General features: G+C 63.5%; 1 protein-coding gene across 4 annotated transcripts; it reads right to left on the minus strand.

Annotated features, from left to right (window-relative positions):
• Positions 1-3,980: 3,980 nt before the first annotated feature.
• On the minus strand, positions 3,981-11,952 carry IRF9 (interferon regulatory factor 9). 4 transcript variants are annotated; one of them, XM_048820314.2, is made up of 9 exons: positions 11,866-11,952; positions 10,613-10,796; positions 10,020-10,206; positions 9,334-9,464; positions 9,129-9,228; positions 8,466-8,534; positions 7,124-7,489; positions 5,178-5,293; positions 3,981-4,957 (listed from the first exon to the last, which is right to left on the minus strand). In XM_048820314.2, the coding sequence occupies exons 2-9, from the start codon at positions 10,793-10,795 to the stop codon at positions 4,853-4,855; spliced, it is 1,257 nt and encodes a 418-aa protein (XP_048676271.1). In that variant the 5' UTR covers position 10,796; positions 11,866-11,952; the 3' UTR covers positions 3,981-4,852. The 4 variants fall into 4 exon arrangements, with proteins under 4 accessions (XP_048676271.1, XP_048676272.1, XP_074975050.1 ...); XM_048820315.2 differs by having other exon boundaries at positions 11,800-11,894; XM_075118949.1 differs by lacking the exon at positions 11,866-11,952 and adding an exon at positions 11,834-11,854.
• Positions 11,953-12,908: the final 956 nt, after the last annotated feature.

The following is a 12,908-nucleotide window of genomic DNA, read 5'->3' on the forward strand; positions in this document are numbered from 1 at the left end:
ACAACTGGTGGCAGTGGTGGGATCTACTACACCCCGTGGACCGAGCATCCGGCAGTAAGCAACTGGGGAGCAGTAAAATGAAGGGGGATTAACGAGGACCAGGTGTGCTGAAGGCTCAGAGAGGGGCAGTTTCAGGGGGCGAAGGAGCTACTCTTATCCCCTGGGAGAGTGTGACCAGCGAGAAGGACTGTTGCAGTAACAGGGTCCCCCTCGAGACTGCAGCGAGCGGTCCCAGGGGCAGAGGAGTCTGCAGCTCGACCCTGGCAAAGAGGTGGTGACCTGGAGAAGGGCTGGCAGACCTGGAGACTGTGGGGAGCTGAGAGCGCACAGGCCTGTGAGTCCACAACAACTTGGGAAGAGCGGAGTGATGGCCTGTCACTGTCTTCTTGAGAAGGACATTGTAACCCGGTGCAGAAAGAGAGGGCTGAGCCTTGGAAAGTTCACCAAAGCACAGTTCATCGTGCAGCTGGAGGAGGATGACCGCTCTAAGGAACAGATTCCTGACCCCAATGGGGCTATAGCAGGATCTGGGAGCAGCTGGAGTGGGAGTCAGGCATCCCCAAGACTCCTGTCCCCGACCAGACGGGGGTCTTCACGATCGGGTTCCCCATCGGGGGATCGGAGACGGATGGGATTGGAGCTGAGTGCGAGAGAGCAAGAGGACTGTGAGAGACAGCGAGAGCCCGAGAAAGAGCTGCAGGAGACGCAGCAGCATGAACTGGCGGTGGGGGAGCGGAGAGGCCTAGGGGACCTCCCAGGCATGAGTGGGGATAGACCCCGGGGGGCCAGTTCCGCAGGGAACCTCGAGACTAAATTGCTGCCCCTGGTTAAGGGGTGGTGGTGGGGAATGTGGATGCTACCCCACTGCCTTTGAGCAGGCTGGCGATTTGAACCAGGGGGACCCTGCGGAAAAGCCCCGGTGTCTAGTTCCCTTGCTGGGTCCCAAGGCCATAGACGCCATCCGCCCAATGGGTGGGGAGGTGGACGGGCTCCCACTCCTGGTCCCAACGTATATGTCTGTGTGGACTCTCCTGGGGCCAGGCCCCTCAGACCCTAGTGGGAGCGGAAGGTGATAGTCAATGGGGAGACATTCCTGGGGTGGCCAGACCCTGGGACAGAGAGAACTGATGTCAGGCCCCGGGTGGTGCAGCCCCCCAGATGCTGAGGGCCTGGGTGAAGGTCCTAGGTAGGAAGCCCCTCGCCCTGCCTATGGCCCGGATCCCTGTGCAGATCCAGGAGGGGTGGGGCTGGCTGGTAGTTGGGGTTCTCCAGGATATCGGCTGTGAGGTCCTGTTGTGGGGTGACTGTGTCTCTTTGGGACAGGATCCAGGCCCGGTTCCTGTAACGGCCGAGGGTTTGAATTTGAATCCAGGGAATCAATGGGCGGAGAGGGAAATGGTCAGTGAAAATGCAGATGCCCCGGCTGGCCAGGGAGAGGAGCTGCTAGGCTCAGGATACCTGCCTGCCTGTAACCAGGCCCCTGGGGCCGATGCTCCCCGCCCCCCTGCACACCGCAGAGGGGGCTCCCGCTAGCTCTGATGCCATAAGGAGAGCAGAGAGTTCGCTGCCTGCCCCCACTAGGACAGCAAAGGCAGCGCTGAGCACGGGGGGAGCTGAGACCCCAGCTGAGTGGGGGGACACAGGCAGGTCAGGTCTGCTGCCAACCAGGTTCGCTTTGTCCAGAGGCGCGGCTGGGAAGTGATCCCACGGCTGGGAGGGAGCGACCCGGGACAGGGCTCTGTGGGGCTGTGACCCCAGGCCCAGCCCGTGAGAGGGAACAGGTCCCGCTCCCTTCCCCAGCAGCTGAATTCCAGACCGAGCCGCAGGAGGATCCCTCCTTGGGGGAGCTGAGGGAGCGTGCTGGGCACAGGCTGCAAACCCCCTTGGGGAAGGCTGCAGGGACAGATTCTCATGGGAGAAGGGATTCCTGTACTGGGAAGGGGCTCCCCCAGGGGAAGTAGAACTGTGGGGAATCAGGAGGCAGCTGGGGGTGCCCCAGAAGTACCCCTGCAGGCTGTCGTACCTGGCCCACGAGGTCCCTCTCTTGGGACACCAGGGGATCCAGGCCCCAGGCAGTGGCTGCTGCAGAACTGTGACTGGCCTGGAGACTGGGATGCAGCATGGCAGCACGGCATGTCCTGCCACCCTGGCCAGAGGGGGGGGAAGGCCGGGATAAGGGTGAAGCCCCCTTGAGACCCCTGCCCATCATAGAGGAGCCTTTCCAGAAGGTGGCCATGGACATAGTGGGGCCCCTCAGCAAGGCGACCCGGTTGGAGAAGAAATACGTCCTGGGGGTGATGGAATTCGCCACCCGCTACCCACTACGCGGGGGCTCTGTCCTCCACCGAGGCAGATACCAGGGCAGACGCGCTGCTGACCATCTTCAGCAGAGAGGGGGTCCCGGATGGTCCTTACAGACCAGGGGTCCAATGTCATGCCAGCCCTGCTCCGGGGCTGGTGGGAGAAATGGGGTGTCTGGCCCACCTGGGCCTCTGCAGGTCACCCTCCATCCAACGGGCTGGTGGAGAGAGTTTATGGGAGCCTGGGGATGATGCTGAGGACTTCTATGAATCAGCATCCGCAGGACGGGGACAAGTTCCTGCCCCACCTGTGGTACAGGGAGGTGCCCCAGGAATCCACAGGGTTCTTCCCTTTTGAGCTGCTGTATGGAAGGAGAGTGAGGGGACCCCTGGACCCAGAAAGGGAGGATTGGGAGGAGAAGAGGGAAGACCCCCTGGTGCATCTCTTCCCTGAGGTGGGAGCCAATCCTCCCATCAGGTGTGTCCCCTTCAGAGTCACTGGGAAAACAGCCCAGAACCTGGAGAGAGAGGTCGAGGACATGCTGGCTTTAGAGGTGACCCAGCCGTTCAACAGCCCAAGGGCCTCACCAGTGGGGTTGGTCCCCAAGGAAGACGGGTCGATCTGGTTCTGTGTGGACTATCAGAAGCTTAATGCCATCACCGTGTCCGATGCCTACCCCATGCCCAGGCCTGGTGAGATTCTAGACGAGCTTTGGGGGGGCTCATTACCTCTCTACTAGGGATCTCACCAAGGGCGAGTGGCAGGTACCTTTGGACCCAGATGCCAGGTTGAAATCTGCCTTCTCCACCCCCTTGGGGCTTGAGTTCCTGGTCCTGCCTTTCGACCACAAGGGGGCATCGGCCATATCCCAGCGCTGGGTGGATCAGCTACTGAGGGGGATGGAGAACTTGGTCCTGGCGTCCTTTGATGACATCTGGGTCTTTAGCCAGACCTGGGAGGAACACGTGTCCCAGGTGAAGAGCGTGCTGGGCTGCATCAAGGAGGCAGGACTGACAGTAAAAGCTGGAAAGTGTAAGGAGGAGAGTGGCTGCCCAAGCCCAGAGCTGGCCAAGGTCAAGATGGGGGCTCTTAACCAAGAGAGCCCGAATCACAGCCCTCCAGACTGGAGTGCTGGGAGAAGACCCAATCCCAGTTTGAACCCCAGGGGTATTGGGGTGGCCTAGGCCCCCCCTGCAAGGTGGCCTCCTGGCCTGGGAAAGAGACAAAGGCCAGAGGAGGGGCTGGAGAAATGGAGTTTGGAGCTGGCTGGGGAAATGGAGGGGGTTCCAGACGGGGCTCTCGCCTCCTTGGCCTCAAGATGGACCTGACTTTGGGCTCCTGTTTCCTGTACCTACAAGCTCTGTTTTGGACCCTGTTCCTGTCGTCTAATAAACCTTCTGTTTTACTGGCTGGCTGAGAGTCCCATCTGACTGCGGAGTTGGGGGGCAGGACCCTCTGGCTCCCCCAGGACCTTGCCTGGGCAGACTCGCTGTGGGAAGCGCACGGAGGGGCAGAGGATGCTGAATGCTCCGAGGTCAGACCAAGGAAGGTGGAAGCTGGGGAAGCTTCTTGCCCTGGAGACAGTCCTGCCTGAGTCCTGCCTGGCTTTGTAGGGAGTAATTCCAGAGCATGGCCCGGGGACTTCGTGACAGTATATAAACCAGACAGTTTCTGGCAGCTAAGTCAAATAAAACTTTATTTAAAAACACAGACATGATTCATAAAGTTTCTTGCAGTTAGGGATAAAGTGCAAAGGGACCTGAGCTTAAGGTCCTAGCTATGGCTGCAAGGGGCGGGGGGCAGACACAATCTTGCCGGAGGTCAGGAGGGCCTTTGGCATGTAAAAGTTTCTACAAACTGGAGAAGAAGCTTCCTTCTTCCATGGAGAGAGGGACGTAAAACTAGGAAGTCCTGCCTCTACAACATTCACCACAGGACATTTTGGCGCGACCGCATTGTGCATTCGGCACTACCAAGACAGGATGTCCCGCCTCTGTACAATAGGAAGTCCTACCGCTACACATTCAAAATGCCAGGAGCTCCCTCCTGATCAACTTGCAGAACAGGATGTCCCACCTACTACCCACTGGTCAAACCAGAAAGTCCCACCCTTACACAATCCAAATCCCTGGTGGTTCCTCCCAGCTCTACACAAGAGGCAAGACAGGAAGTCCCATCCTTACACAATGCACATGACAGGAAGGCCAGCCTCCAACAGGTTCCAGACCTCCAGGAATTGCTTCCCTGAGAATGCACCAAGTCAGGAAGTGTGTTCGAGTGTGGTCTCCAACCCCAGGAAGTCCCTCCCCCGGACAGTGAGCAAAAAGAGGAAGTCCCACCTCAACAAAACAGGTGAGACTCGATATCCTGCCCCATCATGTTCCACAAGCCAGGAAATCCCTCCCCATATAACGGACAAAATAGGAAGCCTGTTGGGGGGCATGACTTCTAAGTCCAGAAAGTACCTGTCCCACATGGGACAAGACAGGAAGTCCCACCCCTGGCCCCCTAAGTCGAGGCAGTGGCAGGGTCTGGAGCATCTTGGGTCCCCTCACATTGGGCTGTAGAGACAGGAGGACTCCAGGGAGAGGAGGCAGACGGACGCCATCTCCACCTCGGGCATGTCCAGCAACTTCCGGGCGAAGGCTTGCTCCATCTGTAGGGGGCAGGGAGAGCGTCAGGGCATGGCTGCCCCCCACCATCCCACAATGCACCTCAGCTCCCCCTGCACCCTCCCACAATAGACTACTGCTCCCACACATCATCCCACAATGCACCACTGCCACCCCATACCCTCACCATCCCATAATTCACCACCCCCATCCCACAATGGACTTTGCCCCCTCACTGCCACCCTACAATGCACCGCTGCCCACCTGGATGATGATGAGCTTGTCAGCGGGGCCGTCCTGCTGCCCTAGCTCCTCGCCCAGGCATAGGGTGACGTGGGGCTCTGGCTGGGGGCCCAGGCCCTGCCGGTACAGCTGCAGCGCTGTGGGGACAGTGCCGGGGAGGCAGGGTTAGTGGGGGCCTGGCTCTGGGCAAGGCAGGGGGGGACTCAGAGGCACCACAGAGGAGATTTGGGGACACTGAGGGCTATTGGGGGTCACAGCAAGGGAAGGGGGCACTCTGGGGGTTCGGGGAGCACAAGGGTGCGATTCAGAGGTCACAGCAGGGGGTTGTGGGGGTCGCTGTGGGGCTGCAGTGTGCGGACTAGGGGTCGCTATAAGGGGATGGGGAATTGGGGGTCCCAGTGGGGGAGATTCAGGGGTCAGACCGGAGGTGGATCAGGACGCAGGGGGTCACAGCAGGGGGGCTTGGGAGTCACTATGAAGGGATGTGGGGTCAGAGTGGGCCATGGGGGTCACAGCAGGGGGGCTTGGGGGTCATTATGGGGGGATGGAGGATCAGAGTGGGCCATGGGGATCTTTCCCTTGTTATGTTGTATGTGAGTCTTACTGTTGAGCTGATGTGAGTTTCACTGTTTTGCATGAATACTATGTGTGCCTCAGTTTCCCTGCGTGCTGCACCAATACCTTGGTGGTGGGAATTTGGCTGAGACCTCTGTGGCAGGTGAGGCTGCTCCAGCTGCCTGCCCGTATGCTATGACCGGTGCCCTTCGGAGCCTGAGACCCAGGAGCAGGATGCAACCAGGTGATGACCAGGTGCAACTCTTGGCCCGGGCAGGGAGACAAAGAGAAGGAGGAGGAACAATGGGGGTGTCTGAGTCGGGTGGCTGGAAGCTGGGCAATCTGCTTGGGGGGGCTGGAAGAGGGGGAGTCCATGCTGCCTGGCCCAGGACTCCCCAAGATGGACTTGGCTGAAAGTCACTGATTTCTGTGCTAACGAGGTCTGTTCTATGCGTGTTCCTGACAACTAATAAACCTTCTGTTTTACGCTGGTTGAGAGTCCCGTCTGACTGTGGAGTTGGGGGGCAGGACCTCCTGGCTTCCCCAGGACCCCGCCTGGGCGGACTTGCTGTGAGAAGCGCACGGTGGGGCAGGGGAGGCTGAATGCTCCGAGTCAGACCCACGAAGGTGGAAGCTGGGTGAGCCTCTTGCCCTGGAGACAGGCTGCTCCCAGGGAGGAGGCTCCCCCGGAGTCCTGCCTGGCTTCATAGGGAGCAGTTCCAGAGCATTGCCCCAGTGACTGTGACAACTGGTGGCAGCGGTGGGATAAACTGCACCCCGTGGACAGAGCATCCGGTAAGTGACGGGGGCAGTAACACAGAAGGTTTATTAGTCGACAGGAGCACGCATAGAACAGACCTCGTTAGCACAGAAATCAGTGACTTTCAGCCAAGTCCATCTTGGGGAGTCCTGGGCCAGGCAGCATGGACTCCCCCACTTCCAGCCCCCCCAAGCAGATTGCCCAGCTTCCAGCCACCCGACTCAGACACTCCCGTTGCTCCTCCTCCTTCTCTTTGTCTCGGGATCTGAGCGGGGATATGGGAGTCGGGGGGCGGGGGGAATTCAGGGTCCAAGTGGGGGGATGGGGGTCCAAGTGGGGAAATTTGGAGTCCAAGCAGGGAGATGGGGGTCAAGGGTCTGAGAGGGTATATGGGGCTCAGGGGTCCGAGTGGGGATATGGGAGTCAAGGGTCCGAGCGGGAAAATTCGGGGTCTGAGCAGGGAAATGGGGGTTGGGGTGCCTGAGTTGGGCATACTGGGGATCCAAGCTGGGAAATTCGGGGTCCCAGCGGGGATATGGAGGTTGGGAGATCCGAGCGGGAAAATTCGGGGTCTGAGCAGGGATATGGGGGTTGGGAGATCCGAGCGGGCGATACTGGGGGTCCCAGCGGGGCTATGGAGTTCAGGGCTCACCTTGGCGGAAGGCTGCCCCACTGAAGACCTGCATGACGTCATCTCTCTCCAGTTTGCTGGGCGCGGCGGGGGGCGCCCCGGAGCCCCTCCAGTACACCCGGCCCCGGCAGCGGCGCCCGATGAAGAGCCCCTGGGGGGAACTGGCCACCATCACCCCCTTGGCCAGTGCCCCCAGCAGCTCCTGCGTGGCCTGGCGCTTGGGGGGGTCCCGCACCCCCTCGGCGGGGGGCAGCAGCACCCGCTGCATAAAGCTGGGGGCATGGGGCGTGGGCGCCGGCGTGGGGGTCACCAGGAAATCGCCCTGGGGCAGCCGCTGCTGCCACACCAACTCCCCGCTGTACCACAGGGACAGCAGCACTGAGTAGTCTGGGGGAGGGAGAGAGAGAGAGATCGGGGTTATGGGAGGTGTGGGGCAGAGGAAGGGGGTTACGGGATGAGTGGCACAAGGGGCATGGGAGGCGTGGGGCAGAGGAAGGGGGTTATGGGATGAGTGGCACAAGGGGCATGGGAGGTGTGGGGCAGAGGAGGGAATTATGAGGTGGATGGGGCAGAGGGTATGCGGGTTTGGGGCAGAAGAAGGGGGTTATGGGACATATAGGGCAGAGAGACTATGGGGGCTGTGGGGTGGTGGAAGGAGGATGGGGAGGTGTGAGTTGGGGAAGAGGGGTTGTGGGGGAGGTATGGGGTATGAGGTGGGGGACAGGGTGATGGGGTGGCAGGGTGAGGGGCTGTGAGGTATGTGGGACAGGGAGGAGGTGGGGAGGAGAGGTTGTGGGGGCGGTATGGGGTATGAGGTGGGGGACGGGGTTCTGGGGTGGCAGGGTGGGGGGCTGTGGGGCAGGGAGGAGGTGGGGAGGAGGGGTTGTGGGGGAGGTATGGGGTATGAGGTGGGGGATGTGGTTATGGGATGGCAGGGTGGGGGGCTGTGGGGCAGGGAGGAGGTGGGGAGGAGGAGTTGTGGGGGAGGTATGGGGTATGAGTTGGGGGACGGGGTTCTCGGGTGGCAGGGTGGGGGGCTGTGGGGCAGGGAGGAGGTGGGGAGGAGGGGTTGTGGGGGAGGTATGGGGTATGAGGTGGGGGATGTGGTTATGGGATGGCAGGATGGGGTGCTGTGGGATATGTGGGGCAGGGAGAAGGTGGGGAGGATGGGTTGTGGGAGAGATATGAGGTGGGGGACAGGGTGATGGGGTGGCAGGGTGAGGGGCTGTGAGGTATGTGGGACAGGGAGGAGGTGGGGAGGAGAGGTTGTGGGGGAGGTATGGGGTATGAGGTGGGGGACGGGGTTCTGGGGTGGCAGGGTGGGGGGCTGTGGGGTGTGTGGGGCGGGGGGGGCTGGTCTTACCATCCATAGGGGGCAGAATGGCCCCCGAGTCCAGTGTGACGTTAATTACGATCTCGTTCAGATCTGGGGCTGTGGGAGAAACAGGGCCTGAGTCCCGGACAGATGCCCCCCGCCCTGAACCCCAGCTCCCCACTCACCCCCCGTCTCTCCCCCAACACCCCCACTGACCCCCCCACCCTGAACCCCGACTCCCCGCTCACCCCCGTCCCTCCCCCAACACCCCCACTGACCCCCCCTGCCCTGAACCCCAGCTCCCCATTCACCCCCTGTCCCTCCCCGAACACCCCCACTGACCCCCCCTCCCTGAACCCCGACTCCCCGCTCACCCCCATCCCTCCCCCCAACACCCCCACTGACCCCCCACCTTGAACCCTGACTCCCCGCTCACCCCCCATCCCTCCCCCAACACCCCCACTGACCCCCCCTGCCCTGAACCCCGGCTCCCCATTCACCCCCGTCCCTCCCCAAACACCCCCACTGACCCCCCCGCCCTGAACCCCGACTCCCCGCTCACCCCCCGTCCCTCCCCCAACACCCCCACTGATCCCCCTGTCCTGACCGCAACACGCCAGACTGTCCACCCTGACCCCCAACCCTCCACTGACCCCCTGCTCTGCCCCCAACCCCGGACTGACCGCCTGCCCTGACCCCCGCAGCTCTTACATGGGACCCCGGCGTCAGGGCTGTGCTCGCTGGTGTCGATGCCGGAATCATCTGAACTGTGCGAGGCCCCGGCCACGGGCTCTGACCCCGACATCACCTCCTGGGGGGGCAGAGGATGAGATGGGGGGCCAGCCTCCTGGAGACACCTCCCGCTCCCCCCCAGCCCCCTGAGACACCTCCCGGCCCCCCCAGCCCCCACACTCACCATGCTGACTATATCCAGGCTGAGGGGGGCCTGGGCAGCCCCCCCGGTGCTCCCCACCTCGTCCCCCTCCGAGGGGGATTCGGGGTGCTCCTTTTTCACCTGCCGGGGGACCCTCCGGGCTGGCAGCTTAGCTGGGGAGGGATGAGAGGGGGCCTTAAACCGGGGAAACAGGGATGCCGGGGTCCCTGGAGAGCCGTGACAGGGGAGGAGGGCTGTCCGGACACTGGCGTGCCCAGGAGTGCTGCGACACCGTGTGGGGGCCGCCCGGACACCAGGGTCCCATGACAAGGAATGGGGGTGCCCGGGATGTGACACCATGTGGGGGCCGCCCGAACACCGGGGTCCCGTACCAGGGGCTGGGGTGCCCGGGAAGGCTGTGACACTGTGTGGGGGCTGCCCGGATGCCAGGGTCCCGTGCCAGGGGCTGGGGTGCCCGGGAGGGCTACGACACCCTGTGGGGGCCGCCCGGACGCCGGGGTCCCGTGCCAGGGGCTGGGGTGCCCGGGAGGACTGTGACACCCTGTGGGGGCTGCCCGGACGCCGGGGTCCCGTGCCAGGGGCTGGGGTGCCCGGGAGGGCTGCGACATCCTGTGGGGGCTGCCCGGACACCAGGGTCCCATGCCCGGGGTGCCCGGGAGGGCTGTGACACCGGGGGGGGTCGCCCGGATGCCGGGGTCCCTGCTCACCGGGGCGCTGCTCAGCGGGCGGCACCAGGCGGTACACCTTATAGGGCTCGGCGACGTCCAGCTGGGAGCGCGTGGGCACCTCCTCGAACTCGGGGCTCTTGTTGAGGGCACAACGCAGGCGGGTCTTCCAGGCCGCCGGGTCCAGCCGCTCGCCCGGCCGGTACTTGCCCTTGTACGCCGCCCAGGCCTGCGGAGGAGCGGGAGGGTTAGCGTGGGCTTGGCCCCTTGGCGTGTGCCCCTCCCCCGGGCCCTTAGCATGTCCCATCCCCCGTGTCCCCATCCTGTGTCTTTAGCACGATCCCGTCTGTGGCCTTAGCGGGCACACACGGTCTCCTTAGTCGATGGCTGGCATGTGCTGAGTATGTTCTTTGCATGTGGTTAGCATGTGCTTCAGGTGGCCGTGCTGTGTTTTAGCAAAGCCTTAGCTGGTATTTGCTATGTCTTTAGCATGTGCATTGCGTGTCGCGATTGTATCCTTAGCATTTTGCTAGTGTATCCTGGGGGGGTGTCATGTTGCTAGGATAGCTTTAGCGTGTGCTTAGCATGTTGCTAGTGGCTGCTCAGCGTGTCCGTAGCGTGTCCGTGGCGTGTACCTTGAAGAAGGCCGCGTCCTCGTCGTGGCGGAAGTCCTGCTTGCCGGCGTGTTTCCAGGGGATGCGGAACATGGTCTTGGTGGGGGGGTCGTCCCAGACCAGCCCCGGGAACCGCCCGCTCTCCACCTGCTCCACGGTCCACTGGCGCAGCTTCCGCGTGGAGCGGGCCCGGCCCGACGCCATCCTGGGGGGCGGGGGGGGTGAGTAACCCCCATACCCGCCACGGAGCCTCCCCACCATCAGGGCTGGGCCGGGGCACCGGATGGGCCCCCCCACCCCAGGCAGTGGTGCCCCCCCATGGGTCAGGGACCCCAACACCCCAGTGATCAGTCCCCTGCCTGAGTCACCCCCCCCAGGGTAAATTCCTCCAACATCCCCCGTCAGCCCCCCAACTTTAAGCCCTACTGGGGGCTTGTTCCCCCCAAGGGCTTCCCCTCCCCTGATGCACCCCTCCACTTTCATCTCCCATGGACAACCCCAAAACTCCCAAGACCTTTCCCCAGTTTTCAGGGGACCCCAATTTCCGCTCACTCCAACCCCCGTCACCACCAAAGCTCCTACCCCAGAGTGTACACCCCCTCACACCCCACACGACACATCCCAGGGCACCTGAGCAATTGAACCCCCTTTGCTCCCAGGGCCCCCCAGGGTCACCCAATTCAGTTTTCAGTTCACCCCAATTTAGCCTGATTATCTCCCAGTTCACCCCCATTCTCCCCCCGATTCACCCCCGATTCTCCCCCTGATTCACCCCCATTCTCCCCCAATTCTCACCCCATTTCACTCTGATTCACCCCCATTCTCCCCTGATTCCCACCCCAATTCACCCCCGATTCGCCCCCAATTCACCCCCCGATTCCTAATTCCCAACCCCAATTCACCCCCATTCTCCCCCCAATTCACCCCCCCGATTCCCAACCTGATTCACCCCCGATTCCCACCCCAATTCACACCCATTCTCCCCCAATTCACCCCCCGATTCCCCCCAATTCACCCCCGATTCCCAATTCCCACCCCCATTCTCCCAATTCACCCCCCGATTCCCAATTCCCACCCCCGATTCACCCCCATTCTCCCCCCAATTCACCCCCCGATTCCCAACCTGATTCACCCCCGATTCCCACCCCATTCTCCCCCAATTCACCCCCGATTCCCACCCCAATTCACCCACATTCTCCCCCATTCACCCCCACGCTGTCGCGGGGAGTCTCCGGGTCTGACCTGCCCCGCACCCCCGGACCGAGGTCACCTACCCAGCCCTGCGCGGCGCCGTCTGTCCCGGGGCCGCTCGGTCCGTCCACCCGTCTCCGCCCCCCCGCCCCGCCCCTGCGCGTTTCTCCGCCGCTTCGCTCCTTTTCCCAGAAATCACGTGGCCCCGAAGGCTCAGCAGCCGCCAGGGGTCGCCCGGGCACACACGGGGGGGGGGGCAGCGCTCGGCTGTGGGGCTGTGGGTCGGGAGTGAGGGGCACCGGCAGGGCGGGGGGGCAGGGCTGGGGTATCGGGGTGGCAGGGATGGGGGGGCGGCGGGTCGGGAGTGAGGGGCACCGGCAAGGCTGGGGGGGCAGGGCTGGGGTATCGGGGGGGGGCGGCGGGTCGGGAGTGAGGGGCACCGGCAAGGCTGGGGGGACAGGGCTGGGGTATCGGGGGGGGCGGCGGGTCGGGAGTGAGGGGCACCGGCAAGGCTGGGGGGGCAGGGCTGGGGTATCGGGGGGGCGGGGAGGGCGGCGGGTCGGGAGTGAGGGGCACCGGCAAGGCTGGGGGGGCAGGGCTGGGGTATCGGGGGGGGGCGGCGGGTCGGGAGTGAGGGGCACCGGCAAGGCTGGGGGGGCAGGGCTGGGGTATCGGGGGGGGGCGGCGGGTCGGGAGTGAGGGGCACCGGGAAGGCTGGGGGGGCAGGGCTGGGGTATCGGGGGGGCGGCGGGTCGGGAGTGAGGGGCACCGGCAAGGCTGGGGGGGCAGGGCTGGGGTATCGGGGGGGCGGGGAGGGCGGCGGGTCGGGAGTGAGGGGCACCGGCAAGGCTGGGGGGGCAGGGCTGGGGTATCGGGGCGGCGGGTCAGGAGTGAGGGGCACCGGCAAGGCTGGGGGGGCAGGGCTGGGGTATCGGGGGGGCAGCAGGTCGGTAGTGAGGGGCTCGGGCGTGAGGGGCACCGGCAGTGCTGGGCTTGCAAATGGGTGGGGGTCAGAATTGGGGGCCGATCTAGTTTTGGGGTGCTGCTGGTGAAACTTGGATGCTAGACAGTGTGTGGGGGGCCGTTGGCTGGCAGTGGGGGCAGGACTGGTTCCAGGGGGCTAAGT

The sequence above is a fragment of the Caretta caretta genome, chromosome 13 (assembly GCF_965140235.1).
Source record: "Caretta caretta isolate rCarCar2 chromosome 13, rCarCar1.hap1, whole genome shotgun sequence".
In the NCBI taxonomy this organism is placed as follows: domain Eukaryota; kingdom Metazoa; phylum Chordata; order Testudines; family Cheloniidae; genus Caretta; species Caretta caretta.